Source organism: Cryptotermes secundus, unplaced genomic scaffold, assembly GCF_002891405.2.
Source record: "Cryptotermes secundus unplaced genomic scaffold, Csec_1.0 scaffold548, whole genome shotgun sequence".
Lineage (NCBI taxonomy): Eukaryota > Metazoa > Arthropoda > Insecta > Blattodea > Kalotermitidae > Cryptotermes > Cryptotermes secundus.
The window spans coordinates 2,476,443-2,498,129 of record NW_019732380.1 but is presented as its reverse complement, the minus strand read 5'-3'; the positions used below and the strand labels follow the sequence as shown (position 1 = coordinate 2,498,129).

The 21,687-nt window shown below is 42.2% G+C and overlaps 1 protein-coding gene across 2 annotated transcripts in view; it reads right to left on the bottom strand.

The window, feature by feature from the left end:
• Positions 1-18,998: 18,998 nt before the first annotated feature.
• The window catches only part of LOC111867610 (activating transcription factor of chaperone), a 30,434-nt gene continuing 27,745 nt past the window's right edge, over positions 18,999-21,687 (bottom strand). For both annotated transcript variants that reach the window (XM_023857603.2, XM_023857604.2), the window contains one exon: positions 18,999-20,857. In XM_023857603.2, coding sequence (XP_023713371.1) covers positions 19,767-20,857 — 1,091 coding nt within the window. In that variant the 3' untranslated portion in view covers positions 18,999-19,766. The remainder of the gene's footprint in view (positions 20,858-21,687) is intronic.

Here is a 21,687-nt window from a genome sequence, read left to right as displayed (position 1 = left end):
CCACTAATATCCTATATGCATTCCTCGTCTCCCCATTCGTGCTACATGACCTGCCCAACTCATCCTCCTTTATTTTATCATTCTAATTATATTTGGAGAAGAGTACAAGTTATGAAGCTCGTCATTAGACGGGTTTATATCCCAAAATGGAAATCTTCAATTATATTTGAATGCTGTATATCAAAACATAATCAATCTGATCTACTGACAGCGTCTTTAAACAACCAATAACAAAATACGGTATTAAATGGAAAGTTACTTCTAAGCAAGGTATTCCGTATATCATCAAACTTCGTGTCACGTGCGTATGAGAGTTTTACAAATGAATTATTTTCGTGGCCATTATATCGAATATGGCCGGTTATAGGTTATCACGGAGCTGTCTGTATACGTGACACTAATTTTCTTGGACCCAGCGAAGAATTATTCTCGAAATAAGGAAGTTCGACCGAACAATTTAGTTGAAGCTATAATATTTTAATGGTCCCTACACCTTAACCCAGAAAATTTCCGAACGCGTTTCATTTGAACAACCGTTATACACATTTATTTCCAGCAGTAGTATAGTTGGTTGAGGCAATATGCTACAAGCTGGAAAATCACGGGTTCAGATCTCTATGAGGTTATTGGATTTTTCAATTTACCTAATACTTCCAGCGGCACTATGGCCCTGGGGTCGATTCAGCCTCTAACACAAATGAGTACCAGGAATATTCTTGGAATATTCTTGGGGGTAAACGGCAGCCGGCGCGTAAGGCTCACAACCTTACCGCCATTATGAGCCGATTTTCTAGAAAATGTGAGAACCTCAAACTCCACAACCCTATGGGCCACCACGGCCTGTTACAGGGATAACTTTACTTACTTACTTTACTGCCTGCGCAGTCCTCTAGAGAACAATGATTACTGCCTGCTTCATGTGCTCCAACATTAAAAATATCTGCATGTTGCAACTAAGTGTGCTTATGTGTTTTGTATGAATCGCGGAATAAACATTACGTGTTTCCCAAAATGACATTGACAGATTGATGTTTATAACTGAGCCGTAGTGTTTTTCCTGCTTAGTAAGAACTTCATTTTTAATTTCTTAGAAGAAAGTTCCTCGTTTTGTCACAGAAGTATTTGTAATTTCCACGCTTCCAACAAAGTTATATAATTATTAAGAGAAATCCGTGAACGCCTGCGTCAGTGAGCTGCTGCCGGACCATTCGCTGAAGAAACTGACGCAGATTGTACGCGGTCGGCCTGGTATGTCTTCCAGATGTTCTCTCGCCTCGCTTAATTCTTCAAGGGACAAGAAATACCTTCCACATGCCAATTCTGCATAATAGCCGTGATTAATCTCCACGATCCACGCCACTAAAAGGGCCCATACACGTACGAGTCTGGCTTGGCGAGCTTGACTCAGGAGCCGGGCTCGGATTAATTTCACCACAAAGGCATGAGCTGACTCCCAACTTTGCTACCCATACACGGACGAGTTTGGGTCATTGGAACCCGAGCCGAGTCGGACTCGCGAGCCAGACTTGTAAGTGTATGGGCCCCTTTAGGCAAGATTAATGATTTCTTCAGGTGCAAACAGCTTCCTGGTTTATAATATGAATATATAATTACATTTATATCGGTGACCATTCTGCATAAAGTACTATATCTGCCGGCTTCGCTATATGGTAGTGAATCTTGGACAACTAAAGAAGATATAAATAGAATACAGTCAGTAGACCTGTGATGCTCAAGTAGAGTTAATGACAGTAGAGATGAGATACACAGGAATAGATAGAGGCAGGTAAAGTAAGATAAATAGTTAAGGCAGTAGAGACTGGATACTTAAGAACAGTTAGGACAATAGAGATGAGATAATTAAGAAAAGTTAAAGGCAGCAAAGATAAGATAATTAAGAAGAGTTAAAAGGATAGCAGAAATGAGATACTTAAAAATAATTAAGGCATAAATGATGAGATACTTAAGAAGAGTTAATGGCAGCAAAAATGAGATAACAAAGAAGAGTTAAAGGCAGCAGAAATGAGATACTTAAAAATAAGTAAGGCAGAAGATACGAGATACTTAAGAAGAGTTAATGGCAGAAGAAACGAGATACTGAAGAGCCGCTAACACTTCCACAAGACAAGACACTAGGAATAATGATATTAGGAAAGAAATGAAAAATGCAACCGGTACAAAATAAAATATATGAACAGAGGCAAAACTGAAGAATATGGGAATAGATTCTGCAGCAGGCTTGTAAGCCAAAATGACACCGAGGCACAGTAAAAATTTGTAAAGGGGCGATAAATATGTGAAGTAGGAAGAGGCTGGACCGCCTCTGTGGTCTAGTGCTCAGAGTTCCTAGCTACAGATCCAGAGGTACGCGTTCGATTCCCTGCACTACCAGATTTTCTGAGAAGTAGTTGGTCTGGAACGGGGTCCGCTCAGCCTCGTGAGGATAATTGAGGAGCTACTTCAAGGAACTAGCGGCTCTGGTTTAGAAAACCGAAATTAACGGCCGTGGGAATTCGTTGCGCCGACCACGCGACACCCTCTATCCTCTAAAGTTGGCACTAACTTCGCCGACAAGAGGTGGTCGCTCGGTCGGTATAGTTTGCTTGCGAACTCAAGCCACGGAGTTTGGTTTCAGGAAAAAGCTGAACTCTGTCTACCATGAACAGAAGAAGAAGAAGAAGAAGAAGAAGAAGAAGATAGATAGATAGATGAGGAAACTATTGTATCCTTCGGGGTTCCGCGGACCATACTTTGGGAATCGTACTCGTCGCCCACTATCGTTGCATATTGGAACCTTGAAATGAAGTGACAGCCCTGTACGCATGTACTCGTGTAATTAGATGTCATGAGAATTTTTCTTTTACGATCCAGAGCCTGTCGGGATATGACAAGGCTTCTGTATTTAATTCCAGCGTAACTGAATACTTTTCATTCTTGTCAAATTTGTTCTGCATGACTCACAGAAGAACACACCCACCTATTACGATAATTACGTCAAATTCTATTGATTTCACTTGGTTGGCATTTATTGATTGAGCCCCGTGGTTACGTATACGAACCTTAATCATGACATAATGAGACAGGATAGGTCGTGCAGTTCTGCTGGAACCAACTCCACGCAGAAAACTGATTCTTGAGAAGCAAAGTGTCGCTCACCTTGTCCAGAAATTGTCAACTTTTGGGGAACCCACACGATCTCAGCGTTCGAGCGACCGATCACGGTGGCCGCGCGGTCTAAGCCGTGAACTGTCTTCGCTCTCTCGAACACTGAGATCGTTGGTTCGAATCCTACTCAAGGCATGATGTCTGTGTGCATTTATTCTGTGTTTGTGTTGTACTACGTGTAGGTAGAGGCCTTGCGACTGGCTGATCCCCCGTCCAAGGAGTCCTACCGACTGTGTATAGGATCTAGAAACCGAAAAAGCGACCAAGGTCCAGAAGGGCTGTAGAGCCATAATAATAATCTTATGGGAAGTGACACCGTGTAGTCTGATAGTTCACAGACCTTTCGCTGCCTCCGTCTTCAGACCTGAAGAATAAACCAAGTCAGTAACCAGTTGGTTACGTGGCTTAGTTTTCGTCCTTGACGATGGAGGCAGCACATCTGTCACTTGTTTCTTTTATTCTTCGATTCTGAAGATGCAGACAGTACCATTCTTCCGGAACGTCGGTAAAATACTTGTCCCACGTAAAACATTTCGGCACGGACCACATAGAAAACACCGCTTTAAACAATTATTCTGCTGCTTCACGCAGCTGTCGAACGGACCGCGTAGAGAAAACCTCTTCCCAGTTAGTCCATTGGTGCGTGTTGGTAATTTGTTACAGTATTCACAGTACTCACCGGTTCTTAAAGAAGTCGGGATAGCGTAATCGGTATAGCGAGTTCGAGTCTCGGCAAGGTCAAGAATTTTATCTTCACGTCGTCTGGTGTTCACCCAACCTATGCAGTGGGTACCGGAGCTTTTCCCCGTGGGTAAAGCGGACGGGGCGTGTAGCTGACCACTCCAATCAATGCCCACCTCATGACTCGTGGTACGCGGGTTCAAAAGCCCGGCGGAAGTCGTGGAATTTTTAAGGGCGGAAAAATTCAGGGAACAAGTCCTCCGGGAGGGACTTTAAGCCGTGGGTCCCGTGTCGTAGATTTACGGCACGTAAAAGAACCTCATGTCTCTAGGAGACCTCTGAGCAAAATTAGGCCAAGTTTCCCGCCCAAGTAGTTTCCAATTCCTCCGGTAGATGGGGGAAGTATCAGGTACCACTGCCAGAGGAGGGGGGACCTCTCTGACAGAAACGGACTAACTATTAGATACCACTGCCAGTAAGGGGTTGGAACCTCGCTGGCAGAAAGGGGCTGATAGTAAGCACCAGTACCGGTAGGGTATGGAGACAGTAGAAATTAAAAGGGGGACGCACAATGGACCATTAACCAGTCTAAGTGCATGGGGAAACCCACCCCCTCAATACGGAATACGGAATGCCGAAGTCAAGAAAATGTGGATCTATACATTCACTCCCCCATACGCCTTCATGGCGTAGTGTTGAATTAGTTAAGCACAGGGATGAGTTCACTTCACCTTTACCATCGGTTCCTAAACTGTGGCCTAAATATGCATATGTTTCTCCCAAGGTTCTAGAATTTATCCAAGTTCGAGTTATAATCTGATATTCATGTACACATTAAGAGTCAGGTTGGGAACGGCCTATAATTCTATTCACACAGTCTTGTCTTTGTTCACTACAACTCCACTCGTAGACACTTGCATTTCCTGGAAGTGTGTCTTAATGACGTCAGCAGCGGAAGATAAAACGTGTCATAACCCTGCAATCTGATCGGGGAAACTGCATGCAATTTCTAGCTAGAAATTTTACGCCTTTGGCCTTTAATGGGAGACAACGTCAGACCCATATTCAGTGCCTTCCTTCGGACTGCTAAGGACGTCTTGTTGGCCTCACTGACTTTGAGGCCACGTGGTGAAATGCGTGGGGTTCCCCCGATTGACTCGGGACTCACCCCACAAATCGAATCGTTTGATTCGCCATGAGACTGAAACGGCAAATGATCTCATCAGCTGACTTGCATTACAAAGGAAGTCACTGTCTGTTCCGAAAAGTCGGTGGACTTCTGCTGAACTATACTGCGTTGCAACCTAAAGAAAATCCAACTAAGTCACTGAAAGTGGGTGGAACTTTTTCACCAAGAAACAGCATTCTCTGTCTCTTCGATTAGGTTGGAGGGTTAATTGTGGTATGTTTCCTGTATCACTGTAGGAAACTTTATAATTCTTTGTCAGATATTATTAGAATTATCAAACCTAGGAGGCTGGGATAGGCAGAGTGTTGCACATACAGGACAGAAAATAAGTGCATACAAATTGTTGGTATGAAATCCTGAAGGAAAGAGGCCACTAGAAAGACTTGGCGTAGGCAGGAGAATAATATTAAAATTGATCTTACGTGGCACTCGTTAGCGTAGTTGGTTGAGGTGCTATGCTACAAGCCAGAAGGTAGCGGGTTCGATTCCCGATGTTATTGGATTTTTCAATTGACCTAATCCTTCCAGTCGCACTATGGCCCTAGGGTCGACTCAGCTACTAACAGAAATGAGTACCAGGAATCTTCCTGGGGATAAAGGGTAGCCGGCGCGTAAGGCTGAGCTCACCGCCGTCTGCGAGCTGATTGTCTAGAAAATGTGGAAGCCTCGACGTGTGTCAACCCTATGGGCCTCCACAACTTCTTACCGGGACAACTTTTTTTATTTGGGATAGGCTGTTGACTGGATTGAAGCTCAGGATAAGGACCAGTTTCAGGCTCCTATGGCCGCGGTAATGAACCTTCGAGTTCCATGAAATACCGGAAATTTTCTTGAATTGAACGTATGTTGGTTTCTAAAGAAGGACTCAGCTTCATGGAATTAGTTAAGCAGTTCAGTTATAACGTTAAGCATTTCAGTGAAATGCTTGGATTTCCACATACTTTGTGCTTAGTTAGATAAGTCTACCATTCCTATCATGCCGCAATAAAGCTCCGACACAACTCTCTTCTGTTCACAATGAAGTCTGCTTTCTAACCCCTTATCTTCTTCAATTCCCAGAGCTTTACCCTCTCTCGAACGTACCTTTGCCAGAATGGGAGGGCACTGACTGGAAACCTGCAGGAAAAGAAATACATGTCCCCCGCCACGCCCCTCCCCCTTTCTAGACTCCTGATTATGGTCACTCTACCTCGTATTATTTGTAAAAGCCTGGCTACCTTTGCATAATTAGGGATTTCTTAAATAGAGACGTGTAATACTCATTGCTAGGCAAAGAGACGTGACTATAGTATTAAATACTCCGTATAGGCATGTATGAAGATGATACGTAGCTGATGTTTGTCTCTGTTACAATTTCAGTATGGTAAAAATAGGAAAATCCATGGCCACGATAAGCAAATGAAGAAGCAAGGTCATGTTTAGGTTAGATGCAGACTTCTTCGCAACAGTGGAGTGTGTATGCTTACGATAACCCGGACAGAGGGAGGGTCAGCTGTAATTGATTGTGCAGTCTTCCCATATTGGCAGTGACCACAGTGCACAGTAATTAACAACAAAATAATGTTACAGAAATTGCGATGCCAGGAGGTTAGAAGTGCCACTGTCAGTCACACAGAAAAGGATAAAAGTCCTCTGGACATCAAAGTTCTGTAGTTACAAGCCTCGGGTAATCAGTAAGGACATTTCAGGGATGTGTAATTTAGATCACACGTGGCAAACAGCTCTCTTCCTGCCTTATGAACGACATGTGTGCCCTATGCAGGTTACTTTAAACAACTGACAAGAAAAGAAATGAACGCCCCGGAATGGGGCTGACCAAAGTCTGGCCCTTAACAGAGTCTGCCATTTCCCCTCTTGGATAATGGCCCTCTTCAATGCTTCCATGTTTCCCCCTTCCCTTCCACCTGCATTTTTCTTTAAACTTTCATCAACTATGACCTTTCTTTCCCTTTTGACTTTATCACTTAACTTGTGTTTTTTTACCTCTGTTAATCTTCTTCTCACCTCCTTTCCACTTCCACATTTTCACTCCTGTTAATCTTCTTCTCACCTCCTCTCCACTTCCACATTTTCACTCCTGTTAATCTTCTTCTCACCTCCTTTCCACTTCCACATTTTCACTCCTGTTAATCTTCTTCTCACCTCCTTTCCACTTCCACATTTTTACTCCTGTTAATCTTCTTCTCAGCTCCTCTCCATTTCAACATTTTCACTCCTGTTAATCTTCTTCTCACCTCCTTTCCACTTCCACATTTTCACTCATGTTAATCTTCTTCTCACCTACTTTCCACTCCACATTTTCACTCCTGTTAATCTTCTTCTCACCTCCTTTCCACTTCCACATTTTCACTCCTGTTAATCTTCTTCTCAGCTCCTCTCCATTTCAACATTTTCACTCCTGTTAATCTTCTTCTCACCTCCTTTCCATTTCCACATTTTCACTCCTGTTAATCTTCTTCTCAGCTCCTCTCCATTTCAACATTTTCACTCCTGTTAATCTTCTTCTCACCTCCTCTCCACTTCCACATTTTCACTCCTGTATTTTATTTCTGTAGCATGATAACTTTCATTTTTACTTTATTTTAATACAGTATATGCATACAATGTTATCATATCACTATACAATGAGTACAAAATCTAATGTTGTTAACAACTACAGCGGCTGGTACTATTAAGTTAAAATATTTATAAATTACAAGTATTTTTTTTGAAGAAGATTTTGTTGAAATGTTTAAACCAACTCGGTTCGTGTCCTTTTTATTTCTTCCTTTTGAAGGAAGCCAAGCGCCTAGTCCCTTGTGGTTCTCTTGTATGGAGAACAGGATTCTTTAGTGTCGTCCTGTTGATGTGTTGTTATGCTAGCAGCAGGTTCTTTTGTAACGCTGATAAATACCTGAAGAGAAAAGAACATTCACGAGACCTAGAGGTGGATGGGATGGTGATACGCATATGTTTTTAAACGTAGCATATGAAGGTGTGATCTGGATTCGGCTGGCTAATGGCAGGTTCCATTTGTGTATTCTATAAATACAGTAATGAATCTTGGGTTACATAAAGATCGGGGAATTACTTGAACAGTTCAGACACTATCAGCGTCTTAGGAAGGACTACTTCATTCGTTTAATAATAAAAACATTACATGAATTTAAGCAATTATCTATCTCTGCCGGTTAGCTGAACATTGTTGCAAGTCCGTGCCAGGATGTATGGTGGCGCAGGAACGTAAATAGCTCTACAGCTTTGTACATCTGCAGTAAGACAAAATGCTCCTGAGCAGTCATCAGAAAATTCTCGAAATATTTCGCCGGATGCAGACACATTTTCCGAAAGCGCATAGAAAAAGTAAAGATATCTGTGTAACAGGCCATGTAGGTCAATAGGGTTGTGACACATCGAGGCTGCCACATTTCCTAGATAATCGGCTCACAGATGGCTGTAAGGTTGTTAGTCTTACGCTCCGGCCGCCCTTTATCCCCCAGGAAGATTCCTGGTACTCATCTTTATTAGAAGCTGAGTCGACTCCAGGGCCATAATACGGCTGGAAGTGAAAAATCCAGTGACCTCATCGGGATTCTAACTCCTGCGATCTTCCGGCCTGTAGCATAGTGTCTCAAGCAACTACGCTACCGCGAGCTCCCAGAAGGAACAAAGTCCAAAAACCCAGTATTCTCTAGTGTTATTCAGCATCGTCAGAACACTTCAGAACTTACTACTTCTTAGAAAACACACAAAAACCCACCACACCACAGATACTAGAAGACCACAACTGGACACGATCTTAAGCCAGCTGAACCCAGTTCATATCCCTACAGTCATTTTCTCTAATATCTCTCATGGTCTGCCGTTCAAATTTTCTATCTCCCTCGCAGTTTTCGATGCCGTCTATTTATAAGAGGCTTTTACTCTGAGTGTTCTGTAACAGACTAACATCTAGATTCTCCCATTCTAGCTACATGTCCAGACTATCACAACTTTTTTATCCGACTTACTAGCAGTTCTTGGTAATGTGTATAAATACGCACTTTGGACACTGTGTGGGGATTACCGACAGTCAGTGGAAGAAACACGTTTCATTTGTTCACGGATAAAAACAGAATCTGGAATAACCACGGATCTCTCGAACACTGCCACACTCCGTCACAGAATAAGAATTATCACCAATTAACCCAATTAACTGATTCCATAAAGCTGAGCCCTACTTGAGAAGCAGATAGTTGTGCAGGTACTCAAAAATTTCCCCAATATTTTATGGAGCCCGAAGGTTCATTACCGTGTTCACAACAGCCCTCCACTGGTACCTATCCTGAGCCAGGTCGATCCAGTCCATACCACTCCATCCTAAGATACATTTTAATATCATCCACCCACCTACGTCTTGATCTTTCTAGTGGTATCTTCTGGCTTTCCCACCAATATCCTATACGCATTTCTTTTCGCCCCATTCGTGCTATATGCCCTGCCCATCTCATTCTCCTTGACTTGATCATTCTAATTATCCTTGGAGAAGAGTTCAAGTTATGAAGCTCCTCATTACGCAATTTTCTCCAACCTCCTCTCACTTCATCTCTCTTCGGTCCAAATATTCTCCTCAACAGCTTGTTCTCAAACACCTTAGTCACCAATTAACTCACTGATCTATTAATCATTCATACCATCGATTGTGAAATGGTTAAAGTTTTTGCAAATTTACTACTGATAATTGGTTCCTCAAAAAGAACAGACTCCCGATTAACTGGAGGCACATTACATGGGAGCTTTGTTTAGAAAATTGATTGATGTGTCCCATATCAAAAGATACACTTCATGTGAAGTTGCTTTTTAGAAAGGAAAAACTACAAATTCAAGGGAATTTTATTTCGCGTTTGAGAACGTACTTGAGTGCGTATAAAGTTCTGAGGTTCTCACAGCGGTGAATATGAAGAGTTCTGTCTTCTGGGGTGTATCGCCGTGTAGTCCGTTGAAATACAACAGGCGTTTCGGAGGAACATGTTGTCTGCATCTTCAGACTCGAAAGATAAGCCAAGCAAGAAACCAGCGTTAAGCAACTAGCAAGCAGACCGTGAAGATAGAGCCTATATGTTCCTTCGAAACGTCAGTTGCCTTCCAGTGGATTACACGGCGCCCTATCCCAGAAGATACACATCTCTTGCTTAGTTTTTCCTTTTTAATGTGTAGGAAATACGCAGGAATTTCTCAGAAAACGCATTTTTCCAGCAATAGAATTCGAGTAAAATACGTGACGTTTCATAAATCCCAGTTCATCCCGAATAATTATGAGTCTATCGATTTAGTGTGATGGTATTAGCTCTCAGAACTTAGTAGTCTAACAAGCATAAGCTAAACTTCTAGCAGACTACATGATGTCACATCCCAGAAAATACATACTACCCTTCACTGTGGTCACCGTGAGAAGCACGGATCTCACACAAGTTCGTGTTTCTATCGGACGTGACGAAAGGTCGTAGCTGAGAGACGGCCAAAGAACAAGTAGATAAAAAGTTCTGCGTGATATCTAATTGGTGGGCTCGTGTTTCAATACGACCCAAGCTGCTGACAGTGAACTTGCTGACGTCAGGATATCTGTCTCATGAAAAGAGATTGCTACCCTGTGGTCGTGCGGAAGGAAACGTGGAAGGCGTATCCGCTTATAGCACTTGTCCCGTCGAGCAGACGGAGTAGCTGTAATGGTGTTAGTCTGTGGTTCTGAATCTTGCTGTGCTTCGCGCCACACTCAGCCTCCTATCCAATGGGTACTGGGGAGCTCTTTCCCCCTTGGGTAAAGCTGTCGAGGCGTGAATCTGACCACTCACCTCCAACTATTGCCGAGGTTAAGGAAACGAGGGTCTCTATATCCACTCCTCCATTAAGTCTTCATGGCGTAGTGAAACAAGAGATGTCTGGGCCCCATTGACAAAAAAAAGTTGAAAAACCTATAATTTAATTATTATTATTTTAATTTCGGGGGCACGATGATGCGTAGTTCGTTGAGGCACCATGCTGAAGGTATGAAGGTCGCGGGTTCGATTCCCGATGAGGTCACTGCATTTTTTCAATTTTCCTAATCCATCCAGCAGTACTATGGCCCTCGGGTCGACTCAGCCTCTAACAGAAATGAGTACCAGGAATCTTCCTGGGGGCAAAGGATGGCCGGCGCGTAAGGCTGACAACTTCGCCGCCATCTGTGAGCCGATTATCTAGATAATGTTGAAGCCTCGAAGTCTCTCAACCCTCTGCGCCTCCACGGCCTGTTACAGGGATAGCTTTAGTGAATGTGGCTACTTGCAGTACTGCATCCAAATGAGATTCATAAAAAGTAAAGGTCCCCATGGGCACCAACATGGGGGGGGGAGATGCAAGCTAAGTAACTGCCCCACACCCACCAACCCGGATTAGTTAAACGAAATCAATATTTAAAAACATTATGACTGCCTCTGTGGTCTACTGGTCAAGAGTTCCTGCCTGGAGATTCAGAGGGTACGGTTCGATTCCCGGCGCTACAACATTTTCTGACAAGTAGTGGCTCTGGAACGGGGTCCACTCAGCCTCGTGAGGATAATTGAGGAGCTACTTGAAATGAAAAGCAGCGGCTAATGTCTAGAAAACCGAAATTAACGGCCGTGGGGATCCGTTGCGCTGACCACACGACACCCTCTATCAGCTAGTGTTGGCACTAACTTCGCCGACAAGCGGCGGTCGCTCGGTCGGCATAGTTCGCTTGCGGACTAAAACCACGGAGTTTATGTCAACCAAATATATATATAATGTGTATACATACAATCTAATTATTTAAAAAAAATGAATTCTTCTAAATTTGATTTGTTTCATTCTGGTCCGTCACACTAACAATTATACATACAAACCACTCCGTCCAATGTGACATATAAGTTTTTACTACGTTAAAACTTATCTCCCTTACATGTTTCGGTCCTTACGGGGCATCTTCAGAGGGAACATCATTACAAACTGGAAACTACCATCACAATATGTGTTTTGATTTAAAATACATACACTTATATCCTATAATGCACAGTACGCATAAAGTCGAACGTTTCACATGTAAGGGAGATAAGTTTTAACGTAGTAAAAACTTACATGTCACATTGGACGGAGTGGTTTGTATTTATAAGTATTCTTCTAATTTGAATACCATAAGGCGGTCAATAAACTTTTTCTTCCACGGGCTAAACCTAAGTTTGTAAGCAAATTTTCTTTCCTCTTCCCCAATCCTCGCCGTGCCCATGAATGTCGGATTCTGTTATTGGACATCGGTACTGTGCACAAGTTCGTCATATCTCACAGCCACGTGCGAACCTCAGCAGAGACCAGCATTACGCATCGCGTTCACAGAAGTTCAAATCCATGTAATTAACTTCCCCATTAAGATAACAATTAGAGGCAATTTGAGCCATTTTCAAATCTGTCGTTTATGAAACCATCAATCGTAAAAGAGTCTGGCCTGGGTTTGGTGCTGTCGTTGACAGCATAAAAGAAGCAACGGCTTGTGAAGAAACAGACAGGGTCAGTTAGAAAGAAAAACTCATTTTTATAATGAAAATGTTTCAGTCAGTTACCTGAAATTATTTCTTTAACAGATACATACCCAAAGGCAAGATCTTATATTTTTTTAGAGGAATATCACACAACCCATAGACAATGTTCATTTTCAACCTACTTTCCTTATTTTGAAAAAATTAAAGTAGGCTTATGAGATCACCTTGCTGTCTGTGTGTGTATCCGCCCCTAATAAATTTTTAAATGGCTGAATCGATATTTATGAAATTTGTTATATGTATCGTGGCACCTGAGCCCATCTCAATGGCTACTTCGTAAATCCCTTCCATCAGTAATACCAACATTACATTCTATTTTCTGAGCCAAACCTTAATATTGCTTGAACGCCTGTACCAATCTTCATTGAATTTGGAATGTAATCGTGCCACCTAAACCCATCTCAACGATGTACTTCATAAATCCCTCTTCCCGGAACTGTTTGTTAAAATATTCTCGTATCGAGGAAATAAAGAGAAATCATGTTTTTTGTACCTCGCCGTATTTAGGTATGCTTGCTGTAGCTGCGGTGTTCTATATTAAATTGAGTAATACGCCCGAAAGACCTTTAAGTTGCGAATTGCTTTTCGCGATAGCGGGACCCCTCCCTGTAGAGACGAGATAATAAATCTGCAGCACAGAATTCAGTTAAACAGCGGTGAATCACGACAAGCGTCACAGTTTACAGCAGAGGTGGGAAAGCTGTCAGACCTGTTCACAGTGCGTGTTACATTTGTCAGGTAACGTGCTATAGGTGACAGCTGAACATGGGCGGTAGCAGCTTTTTAGCGGTTCGAACCCCGGTGTGTGCCCAGACTTAATTGTTGCTTATACGTAATCACGGTCATCTTGGCCGCGTTACGCAGGTCCCAGTGTCGTGAGACAGAAAAATATGGTCATGAGTCCCGAGGGACACGGAACAAAAAATTACTATGCTGGCGAGGACCAGCAGTGACCTACCGGCAGCGACACTTGGCCTAGGCCCCCGAGCTAGGGGAGCTTCGAATTTTAAAATTTGTAAATAAGGAAGAATGTGAGAATTCCGTTTAATTTGTTGGCGATCTTTGTTTGAACTTCTAGAAGACAGAAAATTTTATTTTTTTAAACAGTTATTAATGTATTCATATGGTTTTCGGAGTGGGGTGGGGATCCCACATTGGTGACTGGCCGGAGCTCCATCTCACCTCTCTCAGGGCTTGATCAGAAGTTCCTCCGCGTCTGGCTTTCTAATCTGCTTTTTGTCAAAGTCCGTGTAGGTAAACATTTGTCTGATAAATTTCCTGTCCAGCATGGTCTAAAACAAGGAAATGCTTTATCGCCACTCCTTTTCAACTTTGCGTTAGAATATGCCATTAGCAAGGTCCAGGGAAACCAGGTGGGACTGAAATTAAACGGGATACATCAGCTGTTTNCCATACAGAACCACAGACAAAATTATAGTTTTGTATATTCTAATTTTTACGTTTTTGGACAGCAGACGAGAAGACAAAAGGTTTTGGACTGAATGGTAGCAAGCATCACCCGAGTTCAATCGCCTCTTAATTTTTCCCTGAATCAGGTTTCGATCTGTTATCGTTGTTCCCAAATATCTGAATTGTGCCACATTTTCTAAACATCTGTTTCCTATCAATATTAGAGTTAATTTTACCGACCACACAACACGTTTTTTATTTACTGTCACACTACATGTTTCGACCTCAAGAGGTCATCTTCAGGTATACGAACACAGTTGCACAATCACACGCAATCATCCTCGTTTTTCCACTTATTTTGATCCTGTATCCTGTTCAGGTCCACGCTCAATAATATGTGTCAAGTTCTTCTTATAAAATATAAGTTAAAAATACAAATGTTAAAAGTTAAAATTTAAAATTTAAAATTTAGTTCACTGTAACTAGTTATACGTATTATTACCACTTGGTTAAAAANNTTTTTAACCAAGTGGTAATAATACGTATAACTAGTTACAGTGAACTAAATTTTAAATTTTAAATTTTAACTTTTAACATTTGTATTTTTAACTTATATTTTATAAGAAGAACTTGACACATATTATTGAGCGTGGACCTGAACAGGATACAGGATCAAAATAAGTGGAAAAACGAGGGTGATTGCGTGTGATTGTGCAACTGTGTTCGTACACCTGAAGATGGCCTCTTGAGGTCGAAACATATAGTGTGACAGTAAATAAAAAACGTGTTGTGTGGTCGGTAAAATTAACTCTAATATTGATAGGAAACAGATGTTTAGAAAATGTGGCACAATTCAGATATTTGGGAACAACGATAACAGATCGAAACCTGATTCAGGGAAAAATTAAGAGGCGATTGAACTCGGGTGATGCTTGCTACCATTCAGTCCAAAACCTTTTGTCTTCTCGTCTGCTGTCCAAAAACGTAAAAATTAGAATATACAAAACTATAATTTTGTCTGTGGTTCTGTATGGGTGTGAAACTTGGTCTCTGACATTAAGGGAGGAACATAGACTGAGGGTGTTTGAGAACAGGGTGTTGAGGAGAATATTAGGACCGAAGAGAGATGAAGTGACAGGAGGTTGGAGAAAACTGCATAATGAGGAGCTTCATAACTTGTACTCTTCTCCAAGTATAATTAGAATGATCAAGTCAAAGAGGATGATGTGACCAGGGCATGTAGCACGAATGGGGGAGACGAGGAACTCGTATAGGATATCCGTGGGAGGGCTAGAAGGAAAGAGACCACTGGGATGACTAAGGCGTAGGTGGGTGGACAATATTAAAATGGATCTTAGAGAGATAGGATGGGATGGTATTGATCTGGTTCAGAATAGGGACCAGTGGAGGGCTCTTGTGAACACGGTAATGAACCTTCAGGTTCCATAAAATGCTGGGAAATTGTTGAGTAGCTGCAGAATTGGCGGCTCCTCCAGAAGGGCTCAGCTCCATGTGTAAGTAAGTAAGGATTTCCATAAACATGTCTCCATTAAATATGATATTTTGAGTTTGGAGTCGGGATAGCCCAGTCGGTATAGCAACTGGCTAGGGGCTGGACGACCGAGGGGTCGGATTTCGAGTCCCGGTAGTGTCAAGAATTATCTCTTCTCCACGTCGTCTAGACAGACTCTGGGGCCCATCCAGCCTCCGGTACAGGGATAAAGCGGCCTGGGCGTGACGCTGACCACCACCTCGCAACTAGTGCCGAGGTCAAGGAAATGTGCATTTTTACATCCACTCCCTCATACGGCTTCATCGCGTAGTGCTCAATTAGTTAAGTACAGTTGCAACTTTATACTTTGCGATATTTTGAGTTTGTATAAGATGTTAACATCATTCAACATTCTTCTGATTCAGTAACCTCTCTCCGGGTTATAAATATTGTCAGATGAACGCTATGGGGCAGAGTCCTCGAGAAGGCAATAGTCTCTCAGTAGGTCAAGCAATGCATGTCGTGTTTCCATACGAGATGAACGCTCATTATGTTTACAAGGGCTCGCCACGGGTTCCTTCCCTCAGCCAGATGAATCCCATCAGCATTGTCATTCTATTTCATCTTCTCACAGGCCTCCCAAATCACATGCGTACTACATGCCAAACCCATATCACTCTTTTTTTTTTTTAATTTTCGGCGAAGATTACGGATTAGGAAGTTCCTTAGTACGTGTTCCTACTTTCCTGTTACTTGCTCTTACGTAGAAATGAGTCAGCATCCTGTTATTCGACATGTTCCTCCTTTCGGGTGAGAAACCCATTTCATACCCATAAGAAATAACGGGTAAAAGTACAGTTGTTTAATTCTATCTATACCTTTTCTTTGTTTTGTTTCCCTTCTTTGTGTTTGTCGAAGACAAAAAAAAGGTTTCTAAATTGAATACTAGTATCGGTTATTATATCCGTTTCAATCCACAGTTATTTGTACGAAAGACATTGCTTGTTGCATGATGATTATGTCATCGTAAAAGGTTCAAAGCTCCCAGACAATGTCAGCATGACCGAAGTTATTCTTGTACATAGGCTGAATGTGGTTCTGTTTCAGAATATCGTGTTCATGTCCTTGTGTAAGCACGGACCAGTGAAGGGATTTTCATATAAATGGCACGAAGGTATATTTCTAACGCAAATCTGCCATAATATGAGCCAAAATACATGCTTACCTCGAAGATATTGCAGGTTCGGTTCCAGACACCGCAATAGAGCGAGTAACACGAATTTTTTTGCTTTCCCAGTGCATATAAAAAAGCCGATCCCAGTGGCCGCTCGGTCTAGGGCATGAAGTGTCTTCGCCCACTCAAACACTGGGATCGTGGGTTCGAATCCCATTCAGGGCATGAATGTCTGTGTACTTTCGTTCTGTATTTGTGTGGTCCTGTGTGCAGGAAACGGCCTTGAGACGGGCTGATCCCCGGTCCAAGGAGTCCTACCTACTGTATAAAAAGATCAATAAACTGAAAAAGCGGCCAAGGTCGAACATAAGGGCTGTAGAGCCATAGGTAGGTAGTGTACATAGAAGATATGTTTACACCTTACTATAGTCTATTAAGCGTGCAATAGCATTATGTCTAACGTACATACCTTAATTAAAATATACTTTATTGCTAAAAAATGGTAACCATGATCTGAGCTTTCAGCGAGTCGTAATCTTTTTGCTGATGGAGGGTCTTGCCTCGATGTTGATGACTGCTGACTGATCAGGGTGGTGCTTGCTGAAGGATGTGGTTGTCGCAGTTTCTTAAAATAAGACAGCAATGAAGTTTGCGGAATCCATTTCCCATGGCAGTGAATATTAAGATGAAAACTCAACAGTGTTTGATAGATCCCCGTAAGTTTCTCTTATACCCTAAAAAGATGGTGGAGTGTTTTTTTCGAAACACTGATATACCCTCGTATCTACCAAACGCCGTCCGAAAAGACAATCGTAACCTGAAGATTTATATCTGCAGACTGTTTAGACATAGCTGGGTTCTCAGATGTTATGGAGGCGAATCAGATACACAAAATCAAACAAAACTGTGTAGCATTATTCTCAGACCACTCTGACTAACCCCTTCAATAATGAAATTTTCCAAGACGCCAATGGACAAAAAGTTGGATACGTTTGTTCGTTTTGCCTGCAGTAAACCTCGCATCACCTCACCTCAGAAAGAGAACTCTGAAATTTTGAACATTTGTACGTACATCTCTAGCACGAGACACTAGAATTAGGCCTGGGCAAGATCTTATTAACTGGGGCTGTCTGAGACAGAAATGCCCAGTCAGTATAAGCTGCGGTCTAAGCCGGTGTAGTTCGGTCGGGTACAGCAACTATGCTACGGGCTGGACGACCGATGAATCGGTGTTAGATTTTCATAGGGCGCAAGAGATATTCCTCTTCTCCATTTACGTCCACACTAGCAATCTTGCCCACCTAGCCTCCTACATAATGGGAACCGGAGCGTGAAGCTGATCGCTCACCTCCACCTACTGCCAAGGTCTCCATGACATTATACTTATTTCAGCACAGGGATAACTTTATCTTATCTTCTGGAATATAATGCCATGTAGACCGTCGAAAATCAACATGTAGCCTCCATTTTCAGGGTTTAAGAGTAAGCCAGGTAATAAATCGGCATGAAGCATGCAGCAAGCAAGTTTGAGATTTTCTCCATAAATGAAGCTATACAAGAATTCTGTGTATTTATAATCTAAGAGGCAATATAACTCCCACCTTTGTACATGGCACACATGAAAGTTAACCAGAACGTATTATAAACCTTTCCCACAAACTTTCATTGTAACCTGACCAGCACCCGTTAACTCCAGTGTGAACTAAAAGTAATCTGCTTCAATATTTTGGCATGCAGACCCCGTTGTTAAGTAACGGCTCCGCAATAAAGCACGTTTCCACGGCAGCAGAGGAAGGGTGTTTTCTACGCTGTCTGTGCTGAGATGTCATAAGGACAAATTAGGAGCCGCCAGTCTGAGGAATGTAGTTGGCGAGTGAGTGAGGAGTTGGTGTGTTAGAGAAATACTGGGGTTCAGTTATCTCGTTGCTGTTGAGGCAGGGCATAGTTTAGGAACCCAGAGGAAGGGGGATGTCTGCTGTGGAAGCCGCTACCAAGCAACGGCTAGTGATGACTGTTAACAGACTGACAACAAATATGTCCCACAGTGATTTGTGAAGTGTCAACTGGCGAGAGCAATACAATTACTTGTAGCGACGATCTGAAAGTTTTCGGTAAATGCCATTACCAACCCAAACACCCATCTCTAGTCACTCCAACACGAGACAATATACACCCTGCTTAACCAAACTGAACTCATTAACGAGCTGATCATATTGAATTATTGGACTGTTGCCAGATTGTTGATAGATGCGCGACTAACAGGCGCCACTAGCATGTCCATTTTTGTATGAAATATCACATGACGAGGACAAATTGTACATACAACAAACAAGTTCAAACAGATCTTCCGCCAACCTAGTTCTCCATTTATTATATAATTGTTCAACATAATACATATACACCGTGTACTACACACTGTTCTGTGTATTAAAAATATAAAGAATAGAAATGAAAAGAGCATCATATATGTAATGATGCAGAACAAATATAATAGCAAATATTCTGAGGGTAATGTTGTAAATGGGTGAATTTAAAAATTTGTCAATCAAACTGGTGAAACATTCATGTTTTAAAATTATAAATACTTTCAAAATCTCATTACTTTCTGCCTCTCAATTTCCTGTTAAGCCATGAAATAATTTAGGCAGTGAAAGAGCTACAGCCAATTACATGTGGGGTATCCATTTAACACATAGAGTAGGGTCTCTGCAGCATTACAATCTGACATCACACCATCTGCACCTTACGAGCGCGTCATTAAGATGTCAAGTAATGTCCTACTGCAGAGCAATAACCTACATCTCTGTGTAACTAGTGCAGCAGATGTGACACCATGAAGACTGTTATGAAAGATGAGTAGACAGTATATCCAAATAAATTTCTACAACACATAAACAGAAACGACACAAAGCATAAACTAATGTTCTTAGTTATATTTAAGTACTTTCACTATTAATTAAATTACTAATGACCAAATGATGATGTTAATTCGCTTACAAGCCAGTAAAGTTCTGGATGAATGTTTTACTAAAGAGCTTCTCCTACTGAGTCTATTGGATTGCTATACAAAACTGAAGTGTCAATTTCCCAATGTTGATCAGCACATCACTTTATCAGCCCTTTAGCTTTCAACAGATCTCGCATGAGCCCTTTCAGGTACTTAATCTCCCTCGACAAGTCACTGACTTTAAGCTGTAGTTCGGCATTCGTATCCTCCAGGTCTTTCTCTTCGCTTAGAATCTCTTCGATCTCTGCTTTCTTCTTCTGCCTGTAACGTGTCGCAGCGTTCTTGTTTTGCTCCTTCTTGCGCAAACGTTTCTCTTCGATTCCAGGGCGGGAATAAGGTTTGGTACCACCCCGTTTACGTCCATTCTTTAAGCGATCTGGCGCAGGCAGCTGGACTGATGTTGGAATCCATTCAGGATCATCGCACGTCTCCTCTGCAACGTCACAGCTGCTGCCACTGGAGCTGCTGGTACAGGGACTGGGGGGTGCCTCCGTCAATGTTTCTCCTTCTGACTCGCCCCCCGGGCTCGAACTGGAAACATTTCCACTACTGCACGATTCCCATGGATCTGGTATACACAGACCGCTGCCGATGTCTACAAGGTCCTCAACGCGGGTGCGTACAAGTTCATCAACTGCTGCTAGTTCCTGAACCAGATCTGGTGATGGCGTTTCAGGAGCTATTTGCTCCAGGGACAAGAGTGTTTCTTTCTGTTCAGTGCAATGTATTACAGGCACCAAGGGAGTAAGGGGCATCTTCAATGTGGACAATGCTGATGGAATTGGTTGAAATGGTTGAATGGGAACCATTTGCTGGAGTGTTATCAATTCTCCTCCTTTAGGATCTTCAGGAATAACATTAGTGTAGATGGGAACTGGGGGACTCTGGGGTGGTGTGAGGGTGCCATGAGTCAGCTCAACTTCATCGAACACTGTCTCAAACTCGCGAAGCAGAGACTGGGTATCCTGAGGCACCACTATCTGTGGTGTTTGTACTGTCTTAACCTCTGCTGGTGCATGGATCGTAGATGGAATGCTTGTAAAAGAAAGCACTGTTGCAGTCGGTAAAGACTTAGAAGAAACATCCACTCCACCCCGGAGACTGTGGCCATAGCTGCGAGACTCAAAGCTTGGGAGTTCTTCAAATATTGGTAGGTCGATCTTCTCCTCCAGCCAATCAGAGAAAGGCTCTGAAAATAGAGAAATAATATTCTCAAGAATTTTTTTCCACATGACGTGTGTTCTTTAAACAATTAACTCCTTTACCACATCAAATGATATATCTGCATAACGGCCTACACCATTTGACTGGATTCAGAAGCACAAGTAGATATACGTGAATATGTTTTGAATCATGAATGCATTGTTAACATTGCAGTCCTGGCTCCTAAGACTAAAATGTGCATAATGTTATAATTTCGTAAAAAAATGGCACCCACTATATTTGAAAATTCTGGTTAAAGAGTATTTTAAATTACTACCCTGATGTAGTCCACAGGCAAACTTTCAATCATATCTAATTCTGAGAATATAAAGACAAAGCTATAAAATAAAAATGGACTAACATACTTCACATAATTAGCGCTGAACAAATAACAAATCAATATGTAACTACTTCCTCATATAACAGAAAATGTTCTGCTGCAACAGCATCAAAATTGGGTCAATGTCCCTTCCAATTCGTAAACTGCATTCCTGCAGATCAAAAACATTTTAATGAGTACCTTTCAGTGAGACCTTACTTATGGCGCTGCCTTAATTACTGCACCAAATGAAGCAATTTACAAATGTATGGCATGTTTGCACACCATCATCTGCCTACACGTGTAGTGGATTTATCTAGTTTTAGGGAGAACCTGTGAAAGGCTCATGTGAACATAGTAATAAACGAAGAAAGCAGTCTTCTGGGCTTTGGCGCCGTGTATATGTGGTGTTAACCGACGTTTCGGAGGAACGTATCGCCCCCATCTTCATGGTTGAAGAAAAAGTATAGGTAAATCTGCAAGCGACAACACCGTGA